Below are 10,000 nucleotides of genomic sequence, written 5' to 3' on the forward strand. Positions count from 1 at the left end.
ACCCGTAGACGCTTCTCCAGCTCTCGCAAGAATTGTATGGGAGTCGTCCTCGGGGGGACTTCCCGAATGACCGTACCGGGGAATTCTACCGTACTCCGTGCAGCTATGGTTGTTGATCCTGCGGAGCCTACCCAAAGGTTCAGACCGGATTGTAGGAAGTGGGTGATACGTTTTTGTATTTCTATGAGAAGAAATACGGCACCCACGATTCCCAGTAGTAAGTCGTCGGCATATCGCGCGTAACAAATCCTTATTAATAAGGAATGGCTTTTAAAGGGGGCCAGCTTACGGGCCAGGCCTCTCTCTGACCTGATAACTAGTATCGCCTCCCCGCCCAGCTCTATCAGCAGGCCCCTTCTTTTGCAATACTTAAGAAGGTCTCTCATGGCCAAATTCTTATTAAAGCCTTCTCTACCATTGAATTCGGCCTTCGGGGTCAACCCAGCGGCTTCTATGAGGAAGGCGGCGCAAAGGAGGCTCGAGGGCTTGTTAAGGAAGGCGGCTAGGGCCGCTGAAGGGGGGAAAACGAAAGGCGTTTTCTGGTCTCCCCTTCGCCTGGGGGTGCTTGTGGGGGGGGTGTGCCACGACGAAACAAGGGAATGAAAGGTCGCTTTGCGTTGGATGCTCTTTACCCTCCCCACTATGAGGGCTCTGTTGTCTTGGGGAGCGTTGAAGCTTGCTTCTTTTCCATACTTTTCTTGGTCATCAATACGACGACCTATTCTTAATAGAACCGATCTTATTTTCACTACAAGAGGAATTTCGTGCTTCTGCCGGATCCTCCCTATCTCCTGATCGAGCTTGTGTAGGTAGATATTGCCTGGTAGGGCCGATAGTAGTACACTGTTTGGGATGGAGTCAGGGCCCTTCTCACCCCCTACGAGTCGTCCGGCGGAAAACTTTTTCTGAGTGGGGTAAAAGAACTTGGAATCGTCGATCTCTTCCTTCAAGATTGAGATGAATCGATGTCGGTCGATGGTGTGAAAACACTTCCTGATGTCGAATTCCAAAAACCAGCGAGAGGTTCCCCACTCTTCTTTGATCCGTCTGAGGGCCGAGTGGCAGCCTCGACCCGAGCGGAAGTGCGATGTGTCTGGAAACTCGGGATCGTAAATGGATTCGGGTACCATTCTGATCGCCTCTTTCATGATCTTTTCTATGGGTAGAACTACTGTGAGCGGTCTAAACTTCGACCCTTCTTTCTTTCTTCATTTAAAAAAGGGGGAGCAAAGCCTGTTTTTTGCTCCCTCAATTGATAGATCAGGGCCCCTCCTGCCGGCCCGAACGAAAGGCTCTTTAAGGAAGTAGTCCCATCACTCTCGGGCCCGGCACCAACCAAGAGGAGGCGGGGCTCTCTCCAATCATTCCGAAGAGCCGAGATCTCGTAAAGGAAAAATTAGCTAGCTCAGCAGGTTTGGACCCGGGTGAATCAGTTCAGTGAAGGAAGGGAGCCTAAACTTAAGGCTTTTCCAAGCCTTGCCGATAGGCGCCTCATGGCTCGCTCAGTTCGCTCGCGGAGTTCTTAGATCAGTAGATCTGGATAGAGTCTCGCTCATAAAGGAAGAGTAGCGCGCTAGCGCGGCTCGCTTCGCTTTTCGACGCGGAGCTCGCTGCTGTCTTTTTAGCTTCAAAACTACAGGGCGTGCGTTAGCACTACGGCTTTTCAGCCTCCCTTTGCTGGTTCCGAACTATCACTGATCCCAGAGATCAACCTTCAAACCTTTTTCTTTGAATCTCAGGAAGGCTTTCTCGGGGAGAAAGCTGGTTGGGGAACTGCTAAACGACCTAAAAGAAAAAGAGGAGACTGACTCTGACCTTTCAAAGCCCTATCTCATCTGGTTGATAGTAGAAGGTACGTACGATGATACCATGGACATAAACGAGGTCGAGCATATCTTTAATGATTTCAAACTAAAGCGTACCTAAAGCCTGCCCTGGATATGAAAAAGGGATTTGAGCCAGAAGAAGATGAGGATCTATCACCAGATGAGGAAATGGAAACAACTAAGTATTAGTTAGGTTTAGGTTCAGGAAATGGAAATGGTAACAGCGGCCCAAAAATGGTAAGGTTTTCTTTTCAAAGAAAAAGGAACGCAAAAGTTTTGCGAAATCCTTATCTTTCGGCTTTTTAAAGAAGATAGGCCATTACAAAAACAAGGTATAACAGTCGACTTTCCTATCAGGATTTTACAACCTGAATACCAAGGGACCACTATTAGAAGAGAGCATAATAAGTAAATGCCGACGCCATCTTTGACTTTTTGGATGGTCGGCGGCGCCATAAACTCGATAACCAGCACCGCGGAGTCAAGAAATTCAACTAAATAGAATCCTAAAACAATCTTATTCGAGCACACACGGGACCCACAGCAATGAAATTCACACAAGCGGCAATCATCCGAGCAGAGAATGGAGAAGGGAAATATACTTGAAATTGTTTTTTTCCGAATGAGAAAGCCTTTGGCAAACTCCTTGCAAATCTGTTTTTGCCGGGCACAATAGACATATCTGCTCAGTCACAACATAAGGAACCCCCAATGTTCCTCAAAGCCTACCCGGCCTGACAGCTTTAGTTGAATGATCTGATCCCGAAGCAAGCTTTCTACTTAAATTGCTATGACTGGCCAACTAATGATAGGACTACCTATCTTGATGCTTTGAATCTGTATTCAGAGCTTTTTTCCAACTACCGGGACTACTAATTTCAAGTACAAAGCTCTCCTATGAATATGCTACTGCTCTTACTTTCTACCTGAATCCGAGCATTGAAGCAAGCTCTTTATCGCGCCATAACCGAGTCTCTCCTTGCAGCTCTGACCAATCCACCCGTCATTGCAAATAACTGCTCCTTACTCTTTGATTGTATGTCCATTTTTGCTTGATGTCTGGCTCACCGGATCTGGTACATGAAAAAGCCATTCCTTTTCGCTTTCCTTCAACCACTCAGTATACTTTTTGACTGGAAGAGTCAAGCGAAAGCAATTAGTTTAGAAGGAAGAGGAAGACCTAGGGGGCTTACGTCCTCATTTCACTCTTTTTGCTCCTGCGAGACACGACTCAACTACTTTTTACAATTGACAGGGTAGCCCGGAGGTCAGATGAAGGGTCTTCCCCATAAAGATAGATTAGTACTTGGAAGGTTCAGATGAAGGAAGGGCTGAAACAAGGCAAAAACTATTCAATGGGGTAAATAAATATGAGCAATCCGTGAGAATAGCAAACCCCTATCTCTTAAAAAGAAGAAGATAGATAGGTCCACGAGTTGAGACAGAGAAGTTCTAACTAATCAAGTAGGAGTTTACCCACGAGAGTCAGAGGCTGCATCATCAAAGGGGTATAGAAATAATTCAGAAGCACTATGGCCTGAAGCGAAGGGCAGGAACGAACGGAATCAATGTGTTCCAATTTATCCGGAGTAAGGACAGCAGCTGAGAAGGGACAAAAAAATAGCGTAGACAAAAGGTAGGACCAGATCATGCGAAGAGCTCTTCGCCCTATTGATTAGGAATCTCGATCAGAAACCACCAGGCCATGTCTCCCGATAAAAGATGATCCCCACAATGGATGTCAGGCCTTGGCTTTATAAAATCTGATTGGATCCGCACTAGAGGATAAGAATACAGATAGGCTGACTAAGAAGATCTTCAAATTGTCTTACCTGAAAAGATGAGTTATTCAAAGGAATACCTGAAGAATAGAATAGAATAGAATAAACACATGGCACAGCTGGGTGCTAGAATAGTAGTTGATAGAAGTTCTAGTCACTTAAAAAAAAAATAACCACTGCTTAACTTAATTAGATCGATGAAGATAAGCAAGCGGGTTCGGGCAGTTAGTCCTATTTGAAGGTAAGAAGTTCGGGTAGTAAGGGCTAGGTTTATATAGGGGCTATATTTTTGATAAACATATGGTCTTGCTCATTTCTCATCAAGGAATGGAGATTGGGTTGGTGTTTGGAAGGGGGATTCAGTAAACTGACCTTGGCCAGCAAGCAGAAAAAGGACTGACGTCTTGGGGCGCGCTAGCGCGCGTACTCTTCTTCTGCGAGACTCCATCCAAATCCACCACTTACTTGTTGGTTGGTGTTCCATTCTGTTATCTTAGACTATGCTGCCTTCTTCAATTCCATTCTTCGTCTCCCTAGTCGAAGTCTTCTTGCTGGCCCAACCCAACATGCATTTTAGAGTGCCGTGCCAGGGCGATAGGCGCTCCGCCAGTCACGCATGATCGCCAGAGCCTTTCTTGGCTATGTAAATATAGGGCCGGAATAAGTGCAAGATCCTCAACAAAATGGATTAAGGTGGGCTTCGGATTTTTCATAATTTTTTTCTATCTTTTCATCAAGTTCTTGTTTGATCTGCCGCTATTATCACAATATCCCTCCTTTTAGGGTTAATGCTATCAATGGTGAATCGATCATTCGCTATCCTTTTTTTTAGAAGAGCTTTTTTGAATGGAAGAAAAGTAGTGAAACCCGCGATGGCTACTGAATAACCTCCTTTGATTTTTTTTATAATAAACCCTTTGACCTTTTTCTTCGTTCGCCAAATCTTCTTCAGTTCTATCCAAGCTCGGTTTTGTCTGAATCTTTGTGGAAGAAGAAGCGGTTCGCCAGCCGCTACATCCAGGGATCCCACAAAATCATTAAACCTGGCGGCTGCTCGCTCTTTGATCAGTGATTCACCGGCCACTAGATCGATGAAGAATCTCTCAAAAATCCGCTTTTTGATCAGTGATTCACCAGCCACTACATTCTTGGATCCCACCTTATTCTCAAACCTGGTGGCTCGCTTGATTGGCAGTCCTGTAAGCTCATCTTGCATACAAATTTTGGGGGTACCAGGGCCTGCATCCACCAAGAACATTTCTTCCCTTAAGCGTAAGCGTAAAACTGAAGATTGTGAGGCGTTTCCACTACATAATAAGAAACTAGAATTAGATCTTGGAAATGATCGACTCCAATAGATGCTCATCATAAGCTTTTTTTTCCTCCTATTCCTATTGATCAGAAGTATCCAGCAGCGCCACGCCAGAGTGACTTCCGAAGCGCTACGGACGGGACGAAATCCGGCAGCCAGTTGCTGGCTCTGAATAACCAGCCCAGCAAGAAGCTAAATTCTTCCATAACATAACATAACGGGGCGGGGTTGCGCGCGAGCCGAGTGACGTAGGTGCACAAGAGTACTTCGCGCCACAACCATCTCTTTTTTATAGGTTCTACGGACCGATGCCTCCTGCTTCATCTGGTAAAAAAGAGTCATAGATATGCCTGTAATTAGAAGGAAGAACCGCCATAAAAATCTTCCTCGTGTATCGTCTGTAGCGGAACTATGAACGGGAGCTAGCAATCCGGACCGTATTGAAAAGGTTCCTAAGACACAGCATGGAAGAGTCAAAATATTCAGAAGCGAGGTCCAAGAATGAAGAAGGGGTAGAATTACTGAATGAATACGAGCTGTGGCTAATACCCGAGGCATAAAAGACGCATTTTCTACGGGATCCCGAAACCACCAGCCACCCCGACCTAATTCATGATGAGCCCACCAACTTCCTGGCGAGATGCCTACGGTTAAAAACAACCGACATGTCAAGATCCAAATTCGAATTGGTTCCTGGTCCTGGTCAGAGACCACCGTGTTCGCGCCGGCGGTCCAACAAAGAGGCGAAGTAGTGGTGTCTTTCTTTCCATTACGAACGACACGCTTCGCCTGCTCCCTCCCCGTGTCCATTAGCGCTCCTGTCCAGAGCGAAGAGAAGGCGAAAAAGCGCCGCCGAAGCTGCATGAGCAGGCTTCTATTGCTACGCAACAATAGAGCAGGCGCGCCGCCCACAAAATGTTTGAATGATCGGGTAAAGAGCGAGCTTCTTATATGGGATCCGACGCATCCAGCAGAGCGAAGCAGCGTTCCATTCTTTTCGGCGGCATCCTTCCGCATTGGCGGCGAGTGGAGTGCCACAATCCCATTCATCATTTTTGATCTACATAACCCAAAGCCCATAGCACTGGCGACATCTCCGGCATAAATGCAAGGAGGATGTATAGCTGATATAGGATCTTGTGGAACTGGATTTGATTCTGCAAGCGGTTCGGTACGAACGAAGAAATTTCGAACAAAAGGATCGGAACTCGCTGATAGGAAAGGAGAGAAAAACAAAGCAATGCCAAGAGCTCCGTCAATCTGCTGTTCATCGATAGACGAAGCTCTCTCTTTTTCATCTCGTGCCAGATGTAACAAAAGATTAGTCCTTTTTCCTTCTCGCGAACCACGGGAGCGCCCAGCGCCCAGAAGAGCAAAGCTCATTTTCAAAACAGGGTCAAGCGGCGCATTAAAAAGGGCTGGCCCGTTAAAAGGACGCTTACTTTGCGAACGAAGTTCAGAATCAACAAGGGTTCTCCGAACGAAGGGAGTGTACAACTGGGGCGCAGCCCAACTTTTTTGTTGGAGAGATAGAATGGAGTTCTTCACGAAGTTCGAGACAAAGGAAAAAATCAAAGTTTCTCTATAGCCTCTTCGTTTTGAGACATTATGGCTTTGGGGTCGACCCCGGTAACAAAAAAGGAATCCATAAAAACTGGGGATCCAACACCATGATAAAATACTACCCTCATGATTAGACCATGTCCCTGAGATTTGATAAAAAAAAGGTGCATTAGCGGTTAATACGTTGTAATTAGATAAGTTATTTGGAATATGACGGAACGAAAGACCAAGGAAAGGAAGAAGAATGCACCAAAATGCAAGTGCTGCACCAAACGCTGGTGGTTGTTTCTTGTTGTAAGTGAATGCAACGAAAAGACCCGGAAATAACGAATAATGAGAAAATTCATTTATAGACATTTCGTGCTCATTTCCAAATTTATGCTTAGTTATTCCCATCATCCGGTAACCACAGGATGATCCCAATCTCCTTTTAGTAATAGATCTTTTTGATATGTCTCAGTCTCAGCGGCAAGGAAGAGAAAATGCATCGAGTCGTTTATCAAGAAAGTGGACGAGCATGGCGGTCCCTATATCTCTGAGGGGTGTACCACTTTTTTTTTTCAAGTCAGCTTAAGAGGTTCAAAAGAGAAAGTCACTCTCCTTATTCTTGGCTAGTGGAATGGAAGCAAGACTCTTTCCTATCCACTTTGCCGAGGGGAGAGAACTCAAAGATAACTCAAGCTAGACAGAAAGGTGCAAAAGTCCAAAGTTTCTTAAGGATCCTGTAAGCAAGTAGGTTAAGATTGTCATTTAGCTTCAATTTCTTCAGTCTCACAAGCGGGTCCGCATGCAACAAAAGAAATTGTATTTTCCTACTACTCCGACCTTGCCCTGAAAGGATAAGGAAATTGGATAAGAGCGAGAGCTAGACTGACTGTTGGTCCAATGCTAGTGGAGGATTCAGACTGAGGACCCCCTGTGGCGGCTACTCATAAGAAGATGAAGGATTGAAAGAGGACTGATCACCCCTCTGATTTGTGATCTTTTAATAGAAAGAAAAAGCCTTCTCTCAGACTTAAAGGTAAATGAAAGCGGGATTTTTTTTCTCTCCTCTAAGCTAGCAGCAAGTCAAGTAATCTGAGAATGCTGCCCCCAATCCGTAGCTGAGGACGAACTCAACTCATAAGCTTTTTTTGAACCAAGCACCTGTTGTAGAAATGAAAAACCACCCACTAGCAGAGGCTGGAACAACCCATAGAAGTGTAGGGGCTGCTTCAACCAGGCGTACCCGTATCCATTGATTTACCTCCTCTAGAGAGTATTGAACTTTGTGACAAATAGGTTATAGTTACACTCCTTAACTCCCTATTCGCGAGATATAAAAGCTAGCTAGTAAGAAGACTTTCCCTTCTTTTCTGGGAGGGTGAGAACTTGAAAGACTGGCAGAGAAAAGGAAGAAAAGCGGCTAATGCTATCTAAACGATTATTTCAAAGTTTACCAAGTTCGATCGTTCACGAGACAGGGGACTCTTTTAAATAAGACAGTGTATGGCTGCGAATAAGTCTATTCGGCAAGTCATAGAGAAGGACTGGATATAAGCTATTCCCCGGTTCTTCATTGGATCCTTTTAGTTTAATATTACTTTTTGGAAGCAATCTCATAATAATATGTATTAGGGACAGCATTTAGGATAGCAAAAGCATTTTTGGAGCAAGAGGGATTACCTTCCAGATTCTTTTGTGATACCCTCTGTGTCGCCTTCTCCTGGATGGTCAGCCCAGTGTCCTGAATCCTTGAGCTCTTCCTCATGGCTTTGACTGGTGACTTACATTTCATCTTATTTGCAGCTCTCTTGGTCCTTGGATATGATGTCTTCTGCCACTCTCCTTGGTGGCTATTCTCCACCATCTCAGTCCCCTCTGAGGTCAGCTGAATCTGATCAGTGGCTGTCTCTGCCTAATCCACCAAGTGTGTACAAGACAAGATCTTTGTCTGTCACAGGTTCTCCTGCTGCTGCAAGTTGATCAGACTGGAATTTGATCCTGCGCAGATAATCTTGAGCAGTCTGGGATCCTTTCTTGATCGTTTGGATCTGAATACGCAGCTCAATTATTTGAGCATTTGTCATACAGCCAAGACTTCCGGTTTTTTTTCAGGTTTTCTCCCTTTTCTACGAAGGTTTGCTGCTCCGCCTGCACCAGTGAATTATTCTATTCTTCTCCTTTGGTTCAGTCTGTGGGGAAATCAGAATTCACCATTGAATCCTGTGGATCAGCTCCCTTACATAATAATATTTCACTGTATCAGCTACGAGGGGAAAATCTGAAAGACAGAGGATAGAGAGTGAGAGAAAGAGTGTGAGACTTGCGCCGCTCTCCATTTCGAGGGGATTTCGACGATTCTGGGGTGATTGAACTATTTCTTTACCTGTTCAATTTCTAACGAATCAAGATATCCTCTTGTTCCGGTATAAATAGTAGCTATCTGCTCTTCCACTGGGAGAGGATTTGCCTGGGATTGTTTAAGCAATTCCCTTAATCGTCGACCCCTTGCCAATTGATTCTGACTTGTTTTATCGAGAGCAGAGGCGAATAATAGGCTTGTCACTCTGCGAATTGAGCTAGTTCCAATTTGGATTTGCCAGCTACTTGTTTCATGGCTTTAATTTGAGCCGCGGATCCTACTCTGGAAACTGAAATACCCACATTAATAGCGGGTCGAATTCCGGCATGGAATAGATCCGCAGATAAGAATATTTGTCCATCTGTAATGGAGATTACATTAGTAGGAATATAGGCGGAAACGTCTCCAGATTGAGTCTCAACTATTGGTAAAGCGGTCATACTTCCTTCGCCTAAAAGAGAATTTAATTTCGCGGCTCTTTCTAAAAGGCGTGAATGCAAATAAAAAACATCCCCTGGATAAGCCTCACGGCCGGGACTTAATAGAAGGGACATTTGGCGATAAGCTTGTGCCTGTTTGGAGAGATCATCATAAATTATTAAAGTATGCCGTTCGCGGTACATAAAATACTCAGCCAGGGCTGCTCCCGTATAAGGAGCGAGGTATTGTAATGTAGCAGGTGAATCCGCCATTTCAGCTACTACAATAGTGTATTCCATGGCCCCCTCCTCATGGAAAGTAGTTACTACTTGAGCTACGGAGGATGCTCTTTGACCGATAGCTACATAAACACATATTACACCTTGCCCTTTTTTCTTGAGAATTGTATCTGTGGCTACTGCTGTTTTGCCAGTCTGTCTGTCCCCAATAATGAACTCTCGCTGACCGCGCCCTATAGGGATCATCGAATCGATAGCAATAAGCCCTGTTTGAAGAGGTTCGTATACGGAACGCCTGGAAATTCTACTTGGAGCAGGAGATTCAATTAAGCGAGATTCGGAAGCTACAATTTCGCCTCTCCCATCAATAGGTTTAGCCAGAGCATTTATAACACGACCCAAGTTATATACGCTCACGGGTATCTGAGCAATTCTTCCTGTTGCTTTTACAAAACTTCCCTCTTGATGCTAAACCATAGCTCTAACTGAGTAAAATTCCACAATTTCTAAGAACG

The 10,000-nt window shown here is 45.0% G+C and overlaps 3 protein-coding genes across 3 annotated transcripts in view; all 3 read right to left on the reverse strand.

The window, feature by feature from the left end:
• matR overlaps positions 1-1,208 on the reverse strand; it is a gene marked incomplete at its 5' end in the record, with an annotated part of 2,037 nt that extends 829 nt beyond the window's left edge. The window contains one exon of the mRNA in view: positions 1-1,208. This exon is cut by the window's left edge and continues 829 nt beyond it. Within this exon, the coding sequence (YP_009433713.1) occupies positions 1-1,208 (1,208 nt within the window).
• Positions 1,209-4,340: 3,132 nt separating this feature from the next.
• On the reverse strand, positions 4,341-4,865 carry rps1. The gene has a single exon. It carries the CDS (start codon positions 4,863-4,865, stop codon positions 4,341-4,343), a length of 525 nt encoding a protein of 174 aa, YP_009433714.1.
• A 246-nt stretch (positions 4,866-5,111) lies between these two features.
• Positions 5,112-6,881, reverse strand: ccmFN. Its single transcript has one exon. It carries the CDS (start codon positions 6,879-6,881, stop codon positions 5,112-5,114), a length of 1,770 nt encoding a protein of 589 aa, YP_009433715.1.
• Between the last annotated feature and the right edge of the window lie 3,119 nt (positions 6,882-10,000).

This window comes from Triticum aestivum, mitochondrion (genome assembly GCF_018294505.1).
Source record: "Triticum aestivum cultivar Chinese Yumai mitochondrion, complete genome".
Lineage (NCBI taxonomy): Eukaryota > Viridiplantae > Streptophyta > Magnoliopsida > Poales > Poaceae > Triticum > Triticum aestivum.